This window comes from Vombatus ursinus, unplaced genomic scaffold, assembly GCF_900497805.2.
Source record: "Vombatus ursinus unplaced genomic scaffold, bare-nosed wombat genome assembly UNPS02014773.1, whole genome shotgun sequence".
Taxonomy (NCBI): Eukaryota; Metazoa; Chordata; class Mammalia; order Diprotodontia; family Vombatidae; genus Vombatus; species Vombatus ursinus.
The window spans coordinates 40,056,517-40,081,332 of NW_020954551.1; the positions used below are offsets into that span (position 1 = coordinate 40,056,517).

General features: G+C 39.2%; 1 protein-coding gene across 3 annotated transcripts in view; it reads left to right on the plus strand.

Annotated features, from left to right (window-relative positions):
- UROC1 (urocanate hydratase 1) overlaps positions 1-24,816 on the plus strand; it is a 49,303-nt gene that overhangs the window by 18,101 nt on the left and 6,386 nt on the right. Inside the window, exons 12-18 of one of the 3 annotated variants that reach the window (XM_027863991.1) lie at positions 615-712; positions 2,386-2,458; positions 4,097-4,218; positions 6,211-6,281; positions 12,456-12,554; positions 15,266-15,365; positions 20,189-20,270. In XM_027863991.1, the coding sequence (XP_027719792.1) occupies positions 615-712; positions 2,386-2,458; positions 4,097-4,218; positions 6,211-6,281; positions 12,456-12,554; positions 15,266-15,365; positions 20,189-20,270 (645 nt within the window). The other 2 variants (XM_027863992.1, XM_027863993.1) reach the window with 2 other exon arrangements.

The window sequence follows — 24,816 nt, forward strand, 5'->3', positions numbered from 1 at the left end:
CACAGGGCTCACTTAGCACTCACTGCTATTCTCTTAGCCGTGGTTGGTATTGGCATCTTTACTGATAGCTCTGCTAGCAGAATGACCTCTGAGGTCATCTCCTCTCAAGCCCTAGGGTTCTTCCTCTGCAAAGTTAGGGGGTTGAATTGGATAGGCTCTCAGATTCCCACTGCATTATCTTTGCCAAGAAAACCCCAAAAGGGGTCACAAAGAGGCAGGCATGACTGAAAACGATTAAAGAACAATGAGATTCCCACTGTAGAGCCTATAAACCTGTAACTTCTTACGTTCTTCAACTGATTCCCAAAAAGAGAACAAGATTATACAAATATCTCATAGCACTGTGCCTAGTTTCTCTCCTTTCCACATCACACATTCTTCCTTCTATCATGATTATTTGTGTGCATTTCTCCTTGTCCTCTCATTCTGCTATCCATTAGATTGTAAGTTCATTGAGGGCAAGGGTTATTTTAGCTCAACTCAGCCCAGTGTCTTGCACATAGTAAGGACAATAGATTTCTTGTTGTTTGTTGTTTAAAGTCCCTTCCAACTCTGAGGTTCTAGAATTCTAAGGTCCTTTGAATCTATAATCTCCCTTTGCTTATGTGTTTCAGTCTGAAAAGGCATGTAGCAGCAATCAACAGACTTTCAGAGAAAAGCTTCTTTTTTTGGGACTATGGCAATGCTTTCCTCTTGGAAGCTCAGAGAGCTGGTGAGTATACCCCAAGTCTTTACAAGGTGGGCCCACAAAAGAATTAGTAGTTTTTAGTTAGCAATGGAATACTTAATTGGGTTCAAGTGTAATCTGGAAAGTTCAGATAAGATAGACTGGCTGTGAGTTATTCAGGGAAATTTGATGGTGGGGAATTTTCCTAATCTCTGAGGTTGACATCAGGAAGTTCAACTATGACACTTCCCAAACCACCACTTAGAACTCCCTGAAGAGACGAGAAAAACTAAGAGAATGGCTAGCTCACTTTTTTAAAAATATGACTGCTTTTTAATTTAAATTTTATTTTATTTTCTGTTCCAAATTCTCTCTCTGTACCCTCTCCCACCCTTACCCATTGAGAAAGCAAGAAAAATAGAATCCATTACAAAACAAGTTTCCAAATTAGCCATGTTATCACCCCCTCCCCCAAAAAAAGGTGAGAAGAAGAGAGAAAGAGAAGAAAATATCCTTCAATCTATACTCTGAGTTTATCAGGTTTCTCTTTGGGGGTGGATGACATGTTTCATCATGAGTCCTTTGGAATTATGGTTGGTCATTGTGTTGACCAGAGTTGCTAAGTCTTTGAAAGGTGATTATTTTTACAATATTGCTATTACTGTATAAATCATGAATGTTCTTAAATAAAATCAATAAGTCAGTTTTGAAAAATTGATCATTCAATCAATGTCCAGAAGATACACATATAATCCTCCCTCAGATTTTACCCATATTTCTTCAATTCTATATTATCTCAAAAAGTGGTTCTTTTTCTTTTTTTCCTCTCTTAAATTCTATTTTTTTGGTTCCAAATTCTCTCCCTTCCTTCACCCCTTACCTACTCATTGAGAAGGCAAGAAATATGATAACCATTATATAAAATATATTGATATAATACATATATTATAAAATATGCAAAACATATTTCCACATTAGCCATGTGTATCTTTTTCTTCATGCAAAAAAGGAAAAATTTCAAACACAGGGAGAAAGGAAAGGGAGAAATTAATTGTAAATGGAAAAGTAGATTTTTTATTGTCTCTTTCTCTCTCTCTCTCTCTCTCTCTCTCTCTCTCTCTCTCTCTCTCTCTCTTATTTTTCTATTTGTACCTCCAGCGCTCTATCCATAGCAAGTGCTTAATAAATACTTTTTTATTCCTTCCCTTTCTCAAAACAACAGCAACAAAGACTTCCTTGTAGCTACAGTTTTATGCAAGGGTAATGGAAATATGGTGTGGTGGGAAGGGCCCTGGACCAGAAGTCAAAGGCTCTGAGTCATATGAGCAAGAAGGGACAGCAGCAAGCTGAAAAGTAGGAGTTCTGTGCCCATCCTCTATTCTCTCTGCTCCTCCCTACTTTCCTGCCACTTTTTGGATTATCTTTACATGTTGTCTTCTTCCATTACAATGTAAACTCCTTGAGCGTAGGCTTTGTCTTTCTGTTTGTATTTTTATTCCCAGTGCCTAACTACACTAAGTGCTCAATAAATACTTGCTGTCTTATCTCTCATTGCCATTTAGGAAGGGGAAAAGAATTGGGGCTGTATGTACTTCACTGAGGTATAAAAAGAGATTAAAGCTTCAGAGGAAGAATTTTTTTTCCATTGGGGTATTTGTCTCATACTTCTTGCTCTTGGCTTGATCACTCTGTGCAATGTGTTTGTGGTCTTCCTGCAGGTGCCGACGTGATGAAGAAAGGAGGAAATAAAACAGAATTTCGCTATCCATCCTATGTCCAGCACATAATGGGGTAAGAGAGAATGGGCAGAAGCAGCCTACATCCATTTCCATGTAATGCCTAGAAGGAATGTGCTCTTTAGGCCACCTGATTTGGAGATCCAAGTAATTACTATTCCCTAAGCACCCACTATGTATTGCTAAGCATTTAATCTGCCAGCAAAATGCAAAAAAGAAGAGACTGAATAGACCCATCTGAAGGCTTTTTCAATAAATACTCATGGGACAAGACCTTATTGGGGCTAAATTTGGGTGATAACAGTGGAAATGAAGAAGGGACATATAGCAAAGTCATTAGGATGGAAGATCATAGAATTTTGAATTGGGAGGAATCTAGTGATAATCTATACTGACCCCTTCATTTAACAGAGAAAGAAACAGGTTTAAGGAAATCAGATGAACTTTTCTGAACTCACACAGCTTGTTAATGGCAGAACCAGAGAATTAGTCCACCATGACATAAAAGATGTAAAAAAGAAAGGGGACTCCAGGCAGACAGAGAAGTGAGAGGAAGCAAAAAAAGAACTGAATTATTTAGAACACACATATGTTGTATGTATGTGTGTGTGTATAAATATATCACACATGTACATACATAATATATACATTAGGTATGTATGTGTGTATATACACACATATAGTCAGCCCATTAGTAACTCTGATTCCTACCCTCCTTATTTTAGGGGTAAAATATCTTCCCATTTCCCTTTCCACACCCTCCCCAAGGCAGATGAAGTAAACACATATTAATTGATATTGGAAGAAATGATAATGAGATGAGAACACAAATTATAAGTCCTTGTGTCTGTATACCACTTTATGGCTTTCAGAGTACACATATATATGTATGTATGTATGTATGTATGTATGCATATATGTGTGTGCATGACTATATACATACATATATACATACACACATATACACATAATTTCTGGATACATCCTCAGACCAGCCAAATACTATTATTCTCATTTTTTAGAGAAAGGAACTAGAGGTTAGAGAATTTATGATTTGCTCAGGGTCACACCATGGGAGGCCTGGTAGTCGATTCTCCCCATTTCCAATCCCAGCTGCTCTTTCCTCTATTGGGCACTGCCTCTAGTAGCTAGAAAGCACATCCTTCAGACAGATTTTTTTTATTTTCCTGCCTCGGGTATTCTTGGGCTTAGAACCACTGGACCTTAAGATTGAGAGCTGGGAGAAACTTAGAGATTAAACCTTGTTTAACCCTCTCATTTTAATGGAAGAAGACACTAACATCTAGAGAGGAGAAGGAAATTGCTCACAGTCACACAGAGTGGAGACTCACAATCAGGAGTTCTCGGTTCAAATTCAGTCTTTATTTTTCTCCCCTTTTCAAAATGCTTCCTTGTGAAGCTTCCCCCAGACTTCACAGACAGCTACTGGGTTGTGTTGTGGTCCATGCTTCTTATGTGGGTTTGGCTTTGTTTTTGCTATTTTTCTGGGTGCAAACATTTTTGAGAATTTTCAAATAACCACTCAGAGCCCTTTCTGCTCAGACTAATTTGTTGGGGATGCTTTGGATTCTTTGTGCTTTGGCTAATGAAAGGAAAGCACTGCCAGAGGTCAGGACAAATAAGGCAGGAACGTGAAGTATGCCTCCCAAGTGAAGTGTTTTGCATTTCCCAGGGACATATTTTCTCTGGGCTTTGGACCTTTCCGCTGGGTTTGTACATCCGGGGACCCCCAGGACCTAGTGACCACAGACCTGCTGGCTACATCCGTTCTGGAGGAGGCTATCAAATGTGGAGGTAATGCCACTGTTACTGAGGGCCTTCCAGATTCTGTCTCTTGCATTATAAAGTAGAATAATGGACCCACAGAATTTCAGAGATAGAAGTGACCTTAGCAAATAGGATGTTAGAAATGGAAGAGGCCAACCTCAGAGCTGAGAGGGGCCTCAAGAAAATAAAATGGGGGCAGCTAGGTGTCACAGTAAATAGAGCACTGGCCCTGAAGTCAGGAGGACTTGAATTCAAATCCAGCCTAAGACCAAACACCTGACACTAGCTATGTGACCCTGGGCAAGTCACTTAACCCCAACTGCCTTTAAAAAAAAAGAAAAGAAAAGAAAATGTTAGAAATGGAAGGGTAGCTTAGAGCGTAGAATGCCAGGACTGGGAGGGACCTTAATGATTAACCAATCACCAAGCATTTATTAGATACTTGCTACGTGCCAGGCACTATGCTAGGCACTGATGATACAAAGACAAAAATGAATCAGTCCTGGTTCTAAGGGAGCCTATAGTCCATTAAGGGAGATAATGTGTACATATATACAGGGATCATACCAGCAGCTGAGGTGATCAGGGTTCTACATCTTAGAGCCTAAAATATCAAAGCTGGAAGGAGCTGGATATTCTTGAGCTGGAGCTCAAGAACATAGAAAGTCAGAGCTGGGAGTGTCCCTTGAACATATACGTGTTAGACGTGGGAAGATCTGAAAGGTCAGCAGTGAGGCTGAATGAGTGGTCTGCATAACAGTTCTCTATGCCCCATTTGCAAAGTGGGGAGATGTAGCATATCTGCCCCTCACCTTCCTGCCCACCATGTTCCCCCTTGGAATCTTATGAGTTGGGCCACAATGAGCTTTCAGTCCTCTTTCAGCCTTAATGTTTTTCAATTCTGCTAACTCTCCAGTCCACTGTTCTTGTAGTGACGCTCCTCTGGGAAGTGGGAGTCATCATCCACAGTGAAGTAGGGGTGGGGGTGGGGGGAAGAAGGAACAGGTAGTCATTAAGCACCTTCTAAGCGCTTTTCAAATATGATGTATTTAGGGGCAGCTAGGTGGCGCAGTGGAAAGAGCACCAGCCCTGGCGTCAGAAGGACCAGAGTTCAAATCCGGCCTCAGACACTTGATGCTTACTAGCTGTGTGACCCTGGGCAAGTCACTTAACCCCATCACCTAGCAAAAAACAAAAACAAAAAAAATCAAATATGATCCCTTTGATCCTTACAACAGGGACCTTGGAAGCAAGGAAGAAGCATAAATATCACAAGTAGCCTTTATAGGGCTTGGGTTAGGGATAGAGAAGAATGGGCAGATTCTGGGTCTAGGACACCCCTAATGAGCAAATGAAATGTAGAAGAAGAGACAATGAAGATGTGGAGAAGCAAGAATGAGTAGTTTCTTATAGCATGTGGAGCTAGGGAACTAAAAAAAACCCCAATAGCTAGCATTTATGTTGTTGTTGTTCAGTCGTTTTCAACTCTTCATGACCCCATTTTGTTTTTGTTTTTTTAGCAAAGATACTAGAGTGGTTTGCCATTTCCTTCTCCAGCTTATTTTACAGATGAGGAAACTGAGGCAAACAGGGTTAAGTGACTTGCCCAGGGTCATATAACTAGTAAGTGTCTGAGGTCAGATTTGAACTTAGGAAGAGGAGTCTTCCTGACTCCAAGTCTGGTGCTCTATCCACTATACCACCTAGCTGCCCCAGGATTTATATAGCACTTTTTTTTAAGGTTTAAAAAGTGCTTTGCATATAGTATTTTATCTGACCTTCACAAGAACCCTGGGAGGTGCTATTATTAATCCAATTTTATAGATGGCAAACATAATGTAACTGACTTGCCCACGGTCGCACAGCTAGTGTCTGAGGCAGGATTTGAACTCAGATCTTCCTTATTCCAAAGCCAACAATTTATCCACTGAGCCTCCTAGCTGCCCCACTGAGCCAAGTAAGGACAAAATAGGCCCTGCCTTCTTCATGATGTTCCTTTTTCCTCCTTTCTTGTTGTAGTGAAAGACTCTGTGAAGCAACAATATGCAGATAATATCCGCTGGATCCGGGAAGCCGGGAAACACAAGCTAGTAAGTGGATTGTAGAAAAAAATTATGGTAATTTAAGGGCTACAAACATGGTCAGTCAGACACTTTACACTGTGCTCACAGAGTCCTAGAAACTCAGCTGGAGGGGAAGTCAGAGTCAACCAGTCCAACCTGCATCTGACTGAGAAGGTGCTCTCTGACATCACTCCCAGATGGTCACCCAGCCTCAAAGACCTCTCATAGAGGTTGGAACGAGCCTGCCACTTCCGAGCCTGGGTCCTACACAAGGCTGTTCCTGATGCAATATGTTTCTAATCAACCATCCTCCCCCTGTTTCACCCCATTATCTTTGATTTGTTTTGCTTTTGCTTTTTGGTGAGGCAATTGGGGTTAAGTGACTTGCCCAGGGTCACACAGCTAGTAAGTGTCAAATGTCTGAGGCTGGATTTGAACTCAGGTCATCCTGACTCCAAGGCCAGAGCTCTATCCACTGTGCCATATAGCTGCCCCTATGCCACTGTCTTTGAAATAGGAGCTTCAGCTCTTAGGGAGGCATAGAGGGCAATCTGATTCAGAAAGCATTATTTAATTCTAAGCAAGAAACTGAAGACCTTAAGGGCACAGGTGATGTGTTCATCACCGCTGCAGATGGAAAGCAGGAGATTTGGAAGAGAAAGGCAAATCTGGGAGATGAGCAGTTGGTTAAGAAGATGGTGCTGAGAACAGAATCTGGATTTCTAGACCATGCCTTAAAATACAGAAATAATGAGCTCTTGGCCAGGGATAAAGAACACCTAATGAAGGCTAGTTAAAAATACTTTTGCCTGGAGTATTTCAAATATAATCAAGAGAACTTTAAACTGAAAAGACAGAAGAAGAGAGAAAAAAAACCTCCTTCTATTTCTATCTACTTAGATTCTATAGATAGAAACAGTTACTATAATAGGAAGAATGATAGCAGTAGGGATATTCAGGATACCTGGGTAAAAATGAAATAAAGAAGCCAGCAATAAAACTCATGATTTCAAATACTAATAAATACTTAAAGTATAGGCAATAAACCAGATGGAATAGAAACCCCAAAGAAAGGAAGCTAATTTGACCTCACCAACATCACTGAGACTTGATGGGATGGGACATGTGTCTGGACTATAGTCCTGGAAGGGCATTTTTGTTGGTGGCAGTGTTCAGTCATTTTTTTAGTCATATCCAACTCTTTATGATGCTATTTGGGGTTTTCTTGGCAAAGATACTGGAGTAGTTTGCCATTTCCTTCTCCAGCTCATTTTACAGATAAGGAAACTGAGGCAAACTGGGTTAAGTGACTTGCCCAGGGTCACAGCACATTCAAATTAAAGGGGCAGGAGAACGGTGCCACATTATACATTAAGAAGATATATTCATGTGATGAAATCCAGGAATTGGGTTAGGGAATCAAAGCATATATTTGGGTGACTACTGAAAAGGAGAGAAACAGGAGTGGTATTACCATGGGCATCGCTTAATGACCACTTGGACAGGAGGAAACATATGAGGTACTCAGAAAACAAATCAAAAGCTTGGCATGGAGAGATGATATAGTAGAGACGGGAGACATCTGCTGGAAGTTTCTGGGCCAGAAGCAAAGCAGCTAATAAATTATTGGCTTGCCCTGACGATTTCATCCTTAAAAAGGTGGAGTAAGTAATAAGGGGAAACAATAACGTGGACTTAATTCTTATCAATAAGGAGGAGCCTGTTGTCGATGAAGCAATGGGAACCATGGGGAATAATGAACCACTCCATGTAAGGATTCATTATAGAAGAAGAAACAGCCAAGTATAGTTGGACATGTTCCTTGGATGGTAGCTAAGTATAACATGAAAGTTTCAGAGAAGACACAGATAGGATCCCAAAAAGGCCAAAAATTATACAGAGACAGTCAGTCCAAGAGGGATAGGAAACTACAAGATACAGTCCTGTAGACTCAAACCAAGACAATTGAGTGAGGAAGAAATGGGGAAACAGCATAAGGAAACCAATGTAGATGCATAAGGAATCCATCCATCAGCTTTCATTTTCAAAGACATGGCTCAAAGCTGAAAGCAAGTGCAGGTAATGAAGAATGAATATAAAAATGTGACATGGTTCTGGAAGGACAGTACCAGGCATGTCAAAACTTCAAATGAACTGAGGTTTACAGTGAATGCTCAGGACATCTGAAGAGATTTTGTTGTTTAAAGGGAAAAAAAAGGAAAAAAGCAAAGAACACATAAAGAAAAAAACATCACAGAAAAGATCATTGGATCATTGATTTAGAGCTGGAGAGGACAGTTACTTGGGGTGGATAGGACAATGATAATGAATGACAGAGAGAAGGAAGAAACATTAAAATCCTCTTTTTGCTTCTGTTTTCTATCCCAAGTAGAATAATCTTTTAAATGAAAGGGACTGAATAAAAATGGTTAAAAGACAGGTGAGACCCAAGATAAGTAACAGGAGAGTAAAAGAGCACCTAGCTGCCCTTGGTAAATTCAAGTCAACTAGAGTATTGAAAGAACTTGTAGGCATGATGGCTAAGCTTCTTGAAGGGACATGTAGAGGTACCACAAGACTAGAGAAGGGCTAACTTTGGTCTTTTTTTTTAAAGTAAGAGTAGAGTCTGCAAATTATAGGCCAATGGGCTTGATTTTTGATTCCTGGCAAAATTCTAGAAAGCATTATTAAAAAGAGGGTTTGCCAATATCTAGAAAAAGGAATAAGCATTGATACAGCACCTACTATGTGTCAGACATTGTGCTAAGCACTTTACAAATATCATCTCATTTGATCTTTATAACAATACTGTGAGGTAGGTGCTGTTATTATCCCAAATTTACAATTGAGGAAACTGAGACAGACAGAGATTAAATGACTTGCCCAGGGTATCACAGCTAGTAAGTGTCAGACACCATATTTGAATTCAGCTCCTCCTTACCCCCGGTCCAGAACTCTATTCCCTGTACCACCCATCTGAAAGGGAAGCCATGATTAACAAGAACTTTCCACACCAGACTCATCTCCTTTGTTGACATGATAACTAGACAAGTGAAAAGCAGCATGGTGTCATGGAAAGGACCAGTCTTAGAAGACCTGTCTCTAGCAGGGACTGGCTCAGTGACTGTGGAGAAATTACCTAATCTCTTAGTGCCCCAGGAAACTCTAAAATTCAAAGTTACAGACAAGTTGCTTGTTGACATCAGCAGAGGGAGTTTTGACCCCCAAAAATTACCTTAGCAATGAAACCAAAGGTTCATACCTGGCAAAAAACAAAAACAAAACAAAACAAAACAAAAAAAAAAACCACAGTCAACCTACCAACCAACCAAACAAACAAACTAGATTGGAATTTCAGGAGAATGTTGTGGATACAATTTACGTAGATTTACACAAAGCATTTGGCAAAGTCTCTCATTCTACTCTTGTGGACAAGATGGGCAGATGTGGGTTAGAAGACAGCATACTTAGGTGCCTACAGAACTGCTTGCATGACTAGCCCTAAAGAATAAGCCAATGCCATCTTGGAAGGAGGGCTCTAATAGACTGCAGCAGTAATCTGTCATTGGCTGTTTTATATTTTTATTGAGGTTTTGGACGAAGGCAGTGAGGGCATACATATCAAATTTGGAGATAAAAATCCAGAAAGGGGAGAAAACACATTGGATGAGTCACAAAGTCAAGATCCAAAAAGATGTGGACAGACTAGAGTGTTGGGCCAGACTTAACAAGATGAAATCTAATAGGGACAAATATAAAAACCCTATACTTGGGTTCAAAAAAATCATTTTTGCAAGTACACAACATGAGAGGCATTTTTAGAAAATTCTTGTTCATATGAAAGAAATCAAAGAGATTGGAAGGTTTTAATGAAAGTTCCCTATGAATTTTCAATGTGATAAGGCAGCCCCAAAAGCTAATGGAGTTATAAAAGACCGTTGCTGGATTAAAAGTGCTTGGCAGAAGAAATGGAAACATCCCAAAAGGATTAGAAGAATAGAAATATACCAATCAATGCTAAAACAATAGCTCTTTTTATCCGCCATTTAAAGGGAAATTGGACGACTTAACTGGAGACACCCAAGGTATCGAGGAGGGGGAGATGGGGACAAGAAAGGAAGGGGATTAGGGCATTAAACCCCATATACCAGGGCCAGGACTGACACCTCCAAAGCTGGGTTGGGAAAGAGCTGGAGAAGAACCCAATCAGGGACATCTCCAGGGAGCTTTAGACACGGTGGTCTTCAGGCCACAGCAGGAAGAAGGGGTCCACAGTCTTCCTTAGAGAGCCTGCTCCCAGAACTTGCACATGGTCACACTAAGTTCTCTCTGGGATTCCAGAGTCCATGCATCAGGGAAGCTCAAGGATAGGCCCCTTAAAGTTTGGGGATTAAGGCCTCCTAGGTATTTTGTAGAGAAGAGAGGGCTCAATTCAGCTGGGTCTGATTGGTTTCCCACCCCTGAAATCCTTTGCAAGGAGACACCAATCAGCCAGGGAACTAGGTATTTCTAGCCTGGAATAAAAGATTCTGGCTATTGGGGGAGTTCAGAAAGCTGTAGGTAAGAAGAGGAAGGGTGACTAGGGCATAAGTAGATTAAGTCAGAAGGCTTCTTGATCTGGAACCATGAACTTGTTTTTTTTTTTAAAAAGACATTTGGTTAAAGATATTAATATAATTGAATTCCTTTGTAATCCTATTTTTTTTGCATTTTAAATTATTGTGAAAAGGGACCCATAGAATCCATAAGATTGTCAAAGGGATCCATGACACAAAAAACATTAAGAACATTTAACAGAATTCTACATGGCATGGTGAATCGAGCCCTGGGTGTAGAATCTGGAAGACCTGAGTTCAAATCCAGCCTCAGTCAGCTACCAGCTGTGTGACTCTGAGCAAGTCACTTAATCTCTGTCTACCTCTCTTTCCTCATCTATGAAATGGAGGTAATAATAGCATCTACCTGTTAGAATATTGGCATATCCTTTGGGGCTAATTATGCCAGTTATTCTGTGAGGACCAAGTGAATTACACTGCTATAGATGCTTAATATATGCTTTCAAACAAACAATTTCTGGATGAAAGGAAGCAAGGACTGGGGGAAAAAGGTTTAAAGATAACATGACAGCTGCCTTGAAATATTCAAAAGGATGTTCTACAGAAATGAGATTTGACGTGTTTTATTGGGTTACAGGAGCGAGGGCAAGAAGTAATGGGTAGAAATTATAGAGATGTAGAATTAGGTTTGATATAAGGGTAAAAAACATTTCCATCAATGAGGGGCATCCAAAAGAAGAACAAGAAGCCTGGGAAGGTAGTGAGCTCCCTGTCACCAGAGGTTTTCAAAAGATGGCTGGAAGAGCACTTGCTGGATAATGCTATAGAGGGGATTATTGGTTGGGTATGACTGGGACAAGATGGACTGAAGTCCCTTCCACCCCTGAAATTTTATGACTATATGAATTTCAAAAAAATAAAGCCAAGGCAGGATGCCATCCCAATTCTATTAGATGCAAAATTCAAGCCTGATTCTTAGCACTAGAAAATGTAGTAGCACAGATGTGGCCAAAAAAAAAAAAAAGCTTCCCCTGATTTTTTTGAGAATTAGGAACAGATCTTTACATAGGGATTGGGATAACAATTGGATGAGTGATTTTACTGATATAGGGGACCTCTTGATAAGCAAATTCTCTCCTCCAATGCAGGCCCGCAATTTCTCTGCGATATAGTGAGAGTTGTCTGGAATACTGAGAGGCTAAATGATTCCCCCAAGGTTACAGAGCCATTATGCATCGTTGGTGGAACCTGAACCTGGGTCTTCTTGGTTCTCTCTAACCACTATGTCATCCTGCCACTCATAAAACATAAGCACATAATTACCATTACAAGACAATGTCCAGTAGGTGCTGAATGGGTCCCAGATGTTGTTCATGCCACAATTTTTCCACTTACAAAATGAGGAGAAACAGCATTGCTGCCCACCTCCATCATTACTATCCCCTTCCCTCCCCTTTGGGATATTATAAATGGGAATGGAATTCATCTACAAAGGTGATCTGACCTTCCTGGAGAAAAGCTCTTTGCTTTGCAAAGTTTAGGGACTATCAGTGGATTTCGGTTGTCTGTGTGATCCCCCCCTCTCCTTCTCCCAAGAGACTGGCCATGCACACATCCTTACTAACTTGCGCTTCATATCTTTTAGGTGGTAGGCTCCCAGGCACGGATCCTGTACTCTGATCAGAAGGGTCGGGTGGCCATTGCTGTGGCTATTAATCAAGGCATCGCTCAAGGAAAAATCAAGGTGAGATAGAGTCCATCATGAAAGGGTGATGGTAGGGAATCAAGAGAATTCTGAGGTCCTGACCTCTCCTTTTCCAAGAAACCATTATCTAACCAAGAGAAATCAATGATACATGCCCCACAGGACTTGCTGTATCAATCAATCATTCACAATTTATTTTACTTTATTTTTTATTCTGAACTGAAACATTCCCTGCCCCAAAAACATCATTTCCATACACAATGCAGAAAACAAAAGCAGGATTCTATATGAAACTGTGAATCTCAATTTAACATAATTTGCTTTTTTAAAAGTATGTACTAATTTCTACACATTATTTTCAATTAACCTGCTGGCTATGCTTCCTTCTGTTCTCTTCTGTGCATTTTTTGTTCTTTTTTTTGGAGGCAATCGGGGTTAAGTGACTTGCCTAGGGTCACACAGCTATTAAGTGATTGAGACTGGATTTGAACTCAGGTCTTCCTGACTCCCTTCTGTGCACTTTAAAAACTGTTTCCATGGCCTTCTTTTTGAGGGTCTAGCATCCCCAATTAACTAAGAGAAAGAAAAGAAAAAAAACACCTTGTAATAAATAAATATAACCAAGGAAAACAAATCTACATGGTGGTCATGTCCAAAAAATGTCTGTCACTCAATGCTCTGTGTCCATCCCCTCTGTCAGGACATGAATAACATGCTTCACCATCCATGTCTGGGAACACGGTTGGTCATTGCTTTGATTTGAACTTTTAAGTTTTTCTTTATAATGTCCATGTATAAATTGTTCTCCTGGTTATTCTTACTTCCCTTGCATCAATTCACACTACCCAGGGTTCTTTAAAATGGTCTCTTTTGTCATTTCTTACAATGCAATAATATTCCATTATATTCATATACAACTGTTTTTTCAGCCATTCCTCAACAGTTTAAGAGGCAATCAAAACCCAGATTAATTTATTTTCTTCTCCACTGACTCTCCATTTAATCCCACCTTCATGATCAGGAAGTTTGTTTTGCTTACAATTCTTCCCTATCTAGCATTATTCTCCCTCTTAACCATTTTACTATTGAGTTTTGTGTATTTCTACATCAAATTCTGTGTGTGTGTGTGTGTGTGTGTGTGTTCAATTCAACTGAAACTAAAGACCTGGACAATACCTCACGAAATCATCTTGTCCATCCTTTTGACTCTCTCATAGGAGGACACAGATTCTTCCGAATTTTACACTTATTTATATACTTGATTAATTCATAAATTGATAGAAGACAAGTAGTGTGATTTCAATGATTCCCCCCCACACCCCAAAAAACCCTTTCCCTCCCCCGGCTGCTGCTTTAGTTTCCATCATCAGAGTTTCATTCCATTAGCCGAAGACTTGGACCCCACTAAAAATGTTAGTCCCATTGAGGGCAGGGAGCCACTCTAAGAAATTATTAGTGACATACTTCTCATGAAGCAAAGCTTGATGTTGTTATTGCTTTCTTCATTCATTAGAAGGACCGCCATGTAGGGAAGATGTAAGATGTAGAACCATTCTGTGTTAAAGGCTGAACAAGGACCAATGAGTTAAAGGGATACAGATTTTGGTTCAACATCGGAAAATGCTTTTTTAACATCCAGAGTTATCCAACAATAGGAGCTTGCTATTATTAGAAGGCAGTTAGGTAGAGCAGTGGATGGAGAATTGGACCTGGGGTCAGGAACACCTGAATTCAAATCTTACTTCAGATGCTTATTAGCTCTGTGATCCCGGGCAAGTCACCTAGTATCTATTTGCCTCAGTTTCCTCACATGCAAAATATATTGCTTTTTAAAAAAAAAACAGCACAGTTAACCCTTGCCACATCTTAATCACTTACCACAATGTCTGGCACATAATAAATGCTTAATAAAAATGTTTCCTTCTCTTGTTTTTCATATCCTTCATCCCATAAGAACCCTCTTTTGCAACAAAGAAAAATAATTCAGCCAAAGTGGTCACCATATCAACTACTTTTGAGCTTGTATATAGCCTCTTCCCAACTCTCCACTAAGAGAAGGGAATTTGTTTCATAATCACTTCTTCAAGACCTAGGTTGGTCATTGTATTTAATCTGAGTTCAATTGCTTTTTAATATTGTTTTCACTTACATTATTGCAAACATTGTTGATACTGTTCTCTTGGTTCATCTTTCGTCACTCTGTATCAGTTCATACAAATCTTTCTGTATTTTTCTGTTACTCCTATTTCTCATTTCTTATGGTACAATAATATTCCATTACATTTATATGCCACAATTTATTCAACCACTCCCAAATGGTGGGCATCAGCTTTGTTTCCAGTTTTTTGCTATCACAAAAAGTGCTGCTATGAATATTTTGCTATACACTTGGCCCTTCTTCCTGTCTTTGATGCCCTAAGGGTATATGGCCAGTAGTGAGATCACTAGATCAAAAGGTATATTAACAGTTTGGTGACTTTTCTTGCATAATTCCAAATTGTTTTCAAAATAGATCATTTCACAGTTCCATCAATATTGTACCAGTGTGCCTGTCTTCTCACAACAATTCGGACTTTGACTATTTTTTTTTACCATATTGGGAGTAAGGCAAAATCTCAGAATGTTTTAATATGCATTTTCTATTATAATAATAATAATTATTATTGATTTAGAATATTCTATGTGGTTTTGAAAACTGTTGTCCATATCTATCAGAAGACTTTGCTGAGTGTTTGTGCTTGACTATCTAGGCCCCTGTGGTCCTCAGCCGAGACCACCATGATGTCAGTGGGACAGACAGTCCTTTCAGAGAAACATCCAACATTTATGATGGATCTGCTTTCTGTGCAGGTAAGAGGGGTGATGAAGGTCCTTGGAGAAGAAGCTCTATGATGAATAAAGTAGTCAGGAGGAGGGAGGATTTGAGTTGGATCTTAAGATATGGGCAGAGTTTGGATGGATAGAGGAAAAGGCATCCAGGAAGGATCAAAAGCATGAAATACTATATATTTTGTATTAAAAATAATATCTAACAATGTCTATTCATGGGCTCTGGGAGATAAAAGTTAAATAAACCACATTCTTTACTTGGTCAGAAGGATCAAATTATTATGAGGACACATGAAAAAAAAACTATTAAATGACATTTTTCAAAAATTCTTATGACCTTGCTCTTTGGGCAAGAGGGCAAATATAATCCTTAGTAGTGTCCACATTTGTCAGTGAGGTTGCGTTAATACAGCTCAGTGACTACGTGGGTAAACTAGTCATTTGATTGGGAGATAAATTGAGGTATTGACTGGAAAAGTGTGTATGAATAATAGAAAAGTCCAAAATATTGACTACAACAAGACTAAGTTTTAAACAAACATATCCACCAATCATTAAACAAGCATTTATTAAGTGCCTACTATGTGCCAGGCACTGTGCTAAGCAATGGGAATATAAATATAAGAATGAAACTCTCTGTCTCTCTCTCTCTCTGTTTATATATATATATATATATATACATATATATATATATACACACACACATATTATATATATTCAAATGAATGTCAGCATGCTCAAAGTTGTTCCTTTGGGAAGTTATTTTGTTATTCAGTCATTTCAGCAGTGTCTAACTCTTCATGACCCCATTTGGGGTTTTCTTGGCAAAGATACTGAAATGGTTTGCCGTTTCCTTCTCTGGCTCATTTTTATAGGTGGAGAAGCTGAGGCAAACAGGGTTAAGTGACTTGCCCAAAGTCACATAGCTAGTAAGTGTCTGAGGCAGCATTTGAACTCAGCAAGATGAATCTTCCAGACCTGGCACTCTATCCACTGTGCCACCTAGCTATCTTAAGGGAAGTTATACACTCACACCAATAAGCTAAAGTTGTCGCAGAACACTGGGGGAATCTGATTTTAGAGCCTATGATACATTCTTTTGAATCTCTTCATGGCATGGTAGAATTAAAGAATTAAAGTGAAGGTGGGGAGACTTGGGTTTAAATCCCAACTCCAGCATTTACTAGCTATGTAATCATGGGTCAGAAATATAATTAGTGCAGGGTAAATGCAGCTCTGACCAAGTGCACCAAAATTTAGAGTGCAGAATTTTCATACATGAATTCCTTTAGCAGCATTGAAACAGTTCAATTTTAAGTGCCTACTGTCTGCAAGGCACCGTGTTAACTATGGAAGCTGCAATAACAAAATAGTTTCTGCTCTCAAAGAGCTTACATTCCAATTAGAGAAACGGTATACAATCAAGGGCAGCCTAGCAGATGCCACTGTGGAGGGCAGTCTGATTTTACTAGACCACTCCTGTTTCTACTCCCCACCCGACATCCTGGCTCAGGACATGACCTTCCTTGGAGATCATTGCCTCTATTCCTCCCCTCTCTCATTTCTAGGGTTGGAGAAAACCTAAAAGGCACTTGGTATAGATCAACCTGCCATCTAGGAGATAAATAATTGATTCAAGAGAGTTTTTTTTAAATATTTAACTAAGACCTAGGTTCCAAATCCATATGGCTTCGCTTCTCTGAATAGTTCGAAAGCATAAACATACAGATTATTAGTAAAATTCATAGAACTCTGAGCCCCTAGGAAATTCTTTTGATCACCAGACCAGAGAGGGAATTTTTCCAGCCAATTCAGTTTGATGTAATTAATTATTTACAGGTTCTCTCCCTTCCTTTCCCAACTGTCATATCACACTTTATGAGAAGAAAAAAGCAACTCAAGATACAGTTTAATATATTTTATCTTTATCTAGAAAACCATTGTTTAAAAATACAAATAGCCAGTGAGCAAAATTAAAAATTTTCAGAGAAACTCTTAGGAATGAACCATACTACCAGTAGCATGCATCAATAAAACAAAAGGGAGAGAAACAGTGGAATGAATTCACTGTTGTTCCAGCAGTTTCTCTGACAAGTAGGCACAATTCAGTTGCCCCTTGTTGGACTATATTAATTATCTGGGCAATAACCCGGGGAAAGGAAAAGACTTCAACCACTATATGGCTTAGAGTCAGTTCCCCAGAAACTGTCTTCCACTTTCTGCCACTGCTGTTACCACCACTCACTCTCTCCAGAGTGATTTAAAAACTCTGGCTGCTGCAGCAATCTCTGACTTCCAGTTCTGACCCTGTAATAGCTTCATCTTAGCAACTTAGTTTCCCTCAGAAGGCAGCTAGTCATTTTCTCTTTTTTTTTTGCCATCTTTATCAATATGGTGGGCATAATGTGGAAACACAGAGTTGCTTTAATATGCATTTCTCTAATTATTAGTGATTTGGAACATTTTTTTTTCCACATGGCTATTGATAACAAGGCAGCCAGTCCAAGCCTTTCCAGGAAGACTGTTAGACAAGTAAACAGATGAGTAAATGGAAGCTAATTTGAGGATGGATCTAGCACTAACAACCAGGGCAATCATGAAAAGCTTCCCTATGGAGATTGTACCTGATCTGCCCCTTGAAGGAACTCAGGGAACCTAAGAAAGCAAATTGGGAAGGGAACACATTCTATGTGTGATGGACAAGCTGCCCAAGGTGAAGGGTACAGGAGGTAGAATGCCAGGTTCAAGGTATAGAAAATAGACTTATTTGTCTGGAATTTGGAGTACTTGAAAGGAAATAACATGAAATGTCTGGAAAGGTAGGTTGGAGCCAGATTGCGAAGGGCTTCAAATACCAAAATGAGGATGTCTATTTTATCCTAGACATAATATAGAGCTGAGCTTCTTGAGCATGTGAGAAATATGGTCAGATCAATGGTACAGGAAGAGTATTTGGCAGCTATGTGGAATATGGATTAGTGAGGGGGAATCCTGGAAACAGTGAATCCATTTAGCAGTCTGGTATAATACTGTAATAGTCTAGACAACAGGGGATGAGGTAAACTTGGGAGTAGAAAGAGGACAGATGGTAGAGATGTTATAGAGATATAACTGATAAAAACTTAACAAATGATATACAGGATGAAGGAGGTTTTTTTTTAATAGTTCCATAGTTACTTTCTCTCAATTTCTATTTTTCAGTATTAATAAGATCCATGATGCCTTTGCTCTTTTCTTCAGATAACCTGAATTGATCTTTCCTAGTGTCCAGAATGTTCCTCCTCTATGTGCATTTGGTCTAATCCATTGGCTTTTTTCATTTTCATTTTTATGACCAGAGAGGGAAGAATTAAGGGATGGCCCCCAATATTCTGTACCATAATGACTGGGAGGGTTGTGATGTCCTCAATAAACAGAAGGAAGTTCAGCGGAGGGATGGATTTGAAGGAAGATACAATGACTTGTGTTTTAGACGTGTCGGGTTGGAGATGCTCACAAGATATCCAGTCGGAAATATCTAGTGGTCAGCTAGTGATGTGTGATTGGAGCTCAGGAAAGAAACTAGGGCTGGACATATTTGGCACAGAGCCAAAGATATATCTGGCTGGATATTGGCATAGAGCTTATTGTTGAAAGCATAGGAGTGATAAAACATCACAGAGTATAGAGAAAGAAAAGATCTGAAGCTTTGGAGTACACCTACACATAAAGGGAGAGATATGATTGATGACACAACAAAAGAAACCGAGAAGGAGCAGCCAGACAGGCAGAAAAACTAGGAGAAAGCCGAATCACAAAAACCAAAGAAGGAGAATATGTCCCGGGGAGAGGGGGAGAGAAAGTGGTAGATTATGACATGCTACAAAGAGGCTGAGAGAAAAGAAAAGACTTATCAGATATGGCAATTAAGGGATCAGAGTTAACTTTGGGGTAAGTAATTTTAGATGAGACATAGGCTGGAAGCAAGATTGCAAGGAATTGAGAGGTGAATGAGGGGAGAATACTTATGGACAACTTTTTTTTTTTCCTGGGAGTCAAAGGGAGGAGAGAAATGATCATAGTTTGAGGAGATGGCAGGATCAAGTGAGGGTTTTTAATGAGTGGGGAAACATGGGCATGTCTGTAAGCAGATAGGAAGAGACTGAAAGTTAGAGAGAAGGGATAATTACAGGGGAAGGGCAAGCTACTAAAAGGGACAGGAAAGGATGGGATCAAAGCCACAAGTAGAGGGAGTTTAGCACCTAGGTAGCAAGAGTAACTAGTTAAGGTAGGAAATACCACATGGCATTGTTATTTAATTTTTTATTTAAAAAAATTAATGTATTTTATTTTGTTAATATTTCCAAATTGCATTTAAAATAATTTTTAACTTTCATTTTAAAAAAATTTGAGTTCCAAACTCTCACCTTCATTCCTGCCCCTTCCCCACCCCCTGAGAGGGCAAGCAATATATTGATTATACATATGAAGCCATGGGAAAACACATTTCCATATTAGCCATGTTGCTATCATATCCCTAGTATCTAGCACAATGCCTGGCATATAGTAGGTACTTGGTAATTACTTGTGAATTTGAATTGGATTGAACTGAGTATTATTTTTAAAAGATCTTTGGAAAGTTAATAGTATTGTGCAAATGTAATAAATTATTTAATGTTATTAAGGATCATTCATTTGACCCAGTGGTTCATCTACCTTCCCAGACCCAGTTCTTAACAGGCTTATAACAAATGGAGAACCTTTTGTTCCCATCACTATTCTAGCCATTGGAAAAGAGGTGGCCATGTTGCGGGTTTCTTTTTTATGAATAACATCACAGGATCTGGAGCTCTCTTTCTACCCAGACATGGCGGTGCAGAACTTCGTGGGAGATGCCTTCCGAGGTGCCACATGGGTGGCTTTACACAATGGAGGTGGAGTTGGATGGTAAGCAGAACTGGGAGGTATCAGAGTTGAAACCTCGACGGTGATGCTCTTAGTCTCTGGTTTTCTCAGTTGAGCAGAATTGCTGTTGGACTAGAAATCTGGATACCCTAATTTAACCCTGGCTCTGCTACCAATTTATCTTGAACTTGGATAAGTTATTTTACCTTTGTAGACCTCTATATTCTCAGATATAAAATGGGGATATTTCTGCTCTATGTTCTTGACCTTTTGTGATATTTGCCCCCCCCCCAGCCTTATGACTTAAAAACAGTGTAATTTCCCAGTTGTATTGATAATGAGTATTTCTAAAAGTTCTGGGGAGTGGGGAATGGAGAGCATGTGATATGACAGTCCAGTATAAAGGAATGAACACCCAACAGGCAGCTGGGGCTAGTCAGCTCTGGTCCTAGCTCTGCCAACATTATGTTGGGTAAATATGGGCCTCAACTGTAAAGTAGGGGGTGGGGCAAAGGGAAATTTGGCTGAGTGATCTCTTCTAGTTCTTAAGATTCTACATTCTCCACAGGGGAAAAAAATGGCCATTGCTGAGAAAATGGGGGCAACCTCTCCCCATTCATAAGTGGATTTTAGCAGGCTGACTCCATTAGTCTTCTCAATGCATTTCCATTAAGGTTCTCCCCCTTGTGGCTAAAAAGTTTGCAACTGTTTGGACTTACTCAACGTTTTATCTTTGAAAGAAAATCAGCAAAGCAAGAGGTGGGGAGGAGAAGGTGTTTTAGATTTATTAACCATATATGAAAACTGGTTTAATGATCATCAAATGTCAGTCCTTTGTAAACTATTCTCTAGCAGGATAAAGCCCATCCCTTTATCAATCAGAAGGGCAGAGTCATCTCAAAACCACACTTTCCAGCTGTTGCACTTAAATGAAATTTTGTAAGTATTTTAAAAGTGCCTACTATAGTACAAAGGGCTGCAAATACCAAGGAATTTTCTTTTGGTGAGGTAATCAGGGTTAAGTGACTTGCCCAGGGTCACACAACTAGTAAGTGTCAAGTGTCTGAGGCTACATTTGAACTCAGGTCCTCCTGACTCCAGGGCTAGTACCACCTAGCTGCCCCTAATACCACAGAATTCTTAGCCTCAAGAAGCTTACAAATGAACAGAGGAAACAAGCCATGTTTACAAATGAGAACAATAAAAATGCAGAATGTGTTGCCCTGTTTCTCCTTACCTGGACCAGCAGACCAGCAGACACTATGGTTTAGGTCCCCAAGGGAGTTAATCTACTCTGATTTGAAATTGTCCTCAGAGGACTAAACTGATTGGTGAGTGAGCACAAATTCATCTAGCCCACTAGATGTAGCTAGATCCAGATAAGAGCATAATTCATATCCCATCCAGCTGTCTATTTGGGTCATCTTTAAAAAAATAGTTCAATGATCAAGCATTCATTTTTTTCTCCCTCCCACCTTCCCACGTCTCCATAAAGAAATACCGAATCCCTGTATCACATCAAGCAAAACATATTCTCATATAATTCACATGCAAGAAAAGGCATTTCTTCTTCTATGTATTAAAACCATCATTTCTCCATCATAAGGTGGGAATTGTTCTTCTTTATCCGTCCTCTGGAATCATGGTTGACCATCTGGTTGAGCAGAGTTCTTAAGTCTTCCAAAATTGTTGATTTTTATAATATTGATGTCATGGTACAATTTGTTCTTCTGGTTCTGACCACTTTAGTTTGTGCCATTTGACAGAGGTCTTCCCCATGTCCTCTGAAACTGTCCATCTCAGCATTTCTTATGCTGAGATAATAATATTCCATTACATTCATAAATCATGACTTCTTTAGCCATTCCCCAGTAGGTGAATTCTCCTTTATTTCTAGTTTGGGGCTACAATGAAAAGAGATGTGCTAAATATTTTTTTATAGGAGTCCTTTTTCTCCTTCTTTGATCTCTTTGGGGTACTGGCCTAGTAGTGCTATTGATGGATTAAAAGACATGCTGTTCAGCAATGTTTTGTGTGTAATACCAAATTGCTTTCCAGAATAGTTGGACCCATACATAGCAGATTTCTTGCGCTCTTATAACAAATAAGTCAAATAAGTACAGTCAAGAGAAACAAATCAATACACTAACCATGTTTGAAAACGTCTCATTATATACCTTCAGTCCATTACCCTTCTTCCATTAGGTGGGAGGTGTATTTTATCATCAGTCTTCTGAAGTCATGAAGTCATGTTTGATTACTATATTGATCAGAGTCCAGAAGTCTTTCAAAGTTGTTTTTGTTTACATTATTAGGGTTATTTTAAAAAAAAATTGTTCTCCTGGTTCTGCTCACTTTACTGTACATTAGTTAAAACAAATCTTCTCAGGCTTGTCTGAATCCATCATAGTCATAATTTCTTATGGTATAATAATATTCCATTATATTCATGTACAATTTTGTTCAGCCATTCCTTAACTGATAGGCAACCATTTTGTTTCCAGTTCTTTGCTACAATAAAAAGTGATTTTTTTTATAAGTATAGGTCTTTCCCTCTTTCTTTGATCTCTTTTTATTATATGCTGGTATTAGTATCACTGAGTCATGGTGCATAAAATGATTTTTTGTTTACATTTACAAACTGCTTTCCAGAATTCCTAGACCAATTCATAGCTCTACCAGATTTCATGTGCCTGTCCTTCCACAGCTCCTCCAACAACTGCCATCTTCATATTTTGTCATCTCCATTACCTACCTTCCTCTTCTTTCTCCCAACTTTCCACATCTTGCTAAGGGTATAGTAATCAAATCAACAGCTTCAGGAAAGTCTTGTGAGTCAACTTCTGTTTGGATCAACTCACTATCCCATGACTTCCCAGACCCAGACTTCCTAACCTGGAATCATTCTTCTCCCTATATGAGTTGTCTCCTCCTATTAGGAACTCCTTGAGGGCAAAGACTACCTCATTTTTTTATTTATGTTCCCAAAATGACATGATGCATAGTAAATACTTTTTTATTTATTTACATATTCTATGTTCTAGTCAAACTGGATACTAATTGTTCCCTAAATCTTCCACTTTTCCATTTCCTATCTCTTTGCATTCCCACAAATCAATCTTTATTCTTAGAATGAACTCTCCACCCCCCACCCATTTCTGCTTATCTTCCTTTGGGTCTCAACTCAAGCGTTAATGCCTCCCAGAAGCCTTTCCTGATCCCTGTCCTCCCTGCCCCAGCCCCGCATTCTCCTTTCTCAAATTACCTTGTATTTACTTATTTGCCATTATGTTGTATGCCCCTTGTAGAATGTAAGCTCTTTGAGGGCAGAGACTTTTTTTTTGTCTTTGTATCTCGGAGTTTAACACAGACTTTTGCACAAAATAGGAGCTTACTAAATATTTGGTGAATTAAACTCCAGATCTAATTCATATGATTCTATGGCAAGAAAGTTGAGTAAATAATAATAATAATACTTCTATAATTTTAATAGTGAAGGGGAAGAGAGAGATAGAATGGTAACCGAGAGAATGGTAGGATCAAGTGAAGGGGTTTTTTTGTTGTTAGTTTGTTTTAAAAGATAGGAGAGACAAGATGGCAAATGTCAGAAAGAGAAAGAATCATGGTTGATGAAGGAGACAAAAGGGAATGAGATCAAAGGCATAAAGTGGAGAGGCTGGTTTTAGTTATTGTTGTTGTTTCCAAGGGCTACCTCATCCTCTGAGATTGAACAGAGAGAGGAGACAGTCAGTGAGAGCAGAGAAAAGTTCTGAATTTGGAGGAGGGGAGAGGAAGGAGCTCAGGATGGATATTCTCAATATTCTTGGCAAAGCAGTAGGTGAGGTCATCTGCTAAGAGGAGGTGGGGTGGAATTGAGGGCCAGAGGGGAGAGAAGGCTATCTCTCCTGCACTGCACCCTCCGATGCCTGTCAAAGCAGACATCTGAGAATTGTTGGCAGCAGTGTGGTTGGGATTCCACGCGTTTCCTTAATTAGTTAGAAATGTGACCCAGTGTTGAATGAAGTGAAGAATTCTCTTTTAAAAGGGAGGGACTTGGTTGGAAAATTCATTGAGCCAATGTAATGGATTCAAACTTTAATTTATGATGCTTTGGGGATAATTCTCCAAATTGAAACTTAGGGATGGAACTTAAGATAGAGTTATATCTTTTTTTCCCTCTTTGATGAGAAACTCTCACTAATTTAATGTCATTATTGAATTAGTTCTCTCATTCTCTATGTAGGTACAGGATAAGTATTAACATTAATATTCTCAACTTAGAAATCCTTATTGTGTCTTTTGAGGCACAACAGGTAAACAATTTGCCCAAGATTATAAAGAAAAATTAAAAAGAAAGGATGGAAATTCAGGGCTTCTAAATTCCAGTGTGAATTATTCTTTACAATTTGTGATGGGAAAGTTAAACTGTGAGACTATCATAATGCTGTTGTTATTCTTCCATATCTTCTTTCCATATATACAGACAGATGTCAATATATTTGTCCATGTAACTATTTTGCCTTCTGGATATATTAGGGAAGTCAGAAGAGCTGGATTTCAATCCCTGCTCTTTGGTACAGCTGGATTT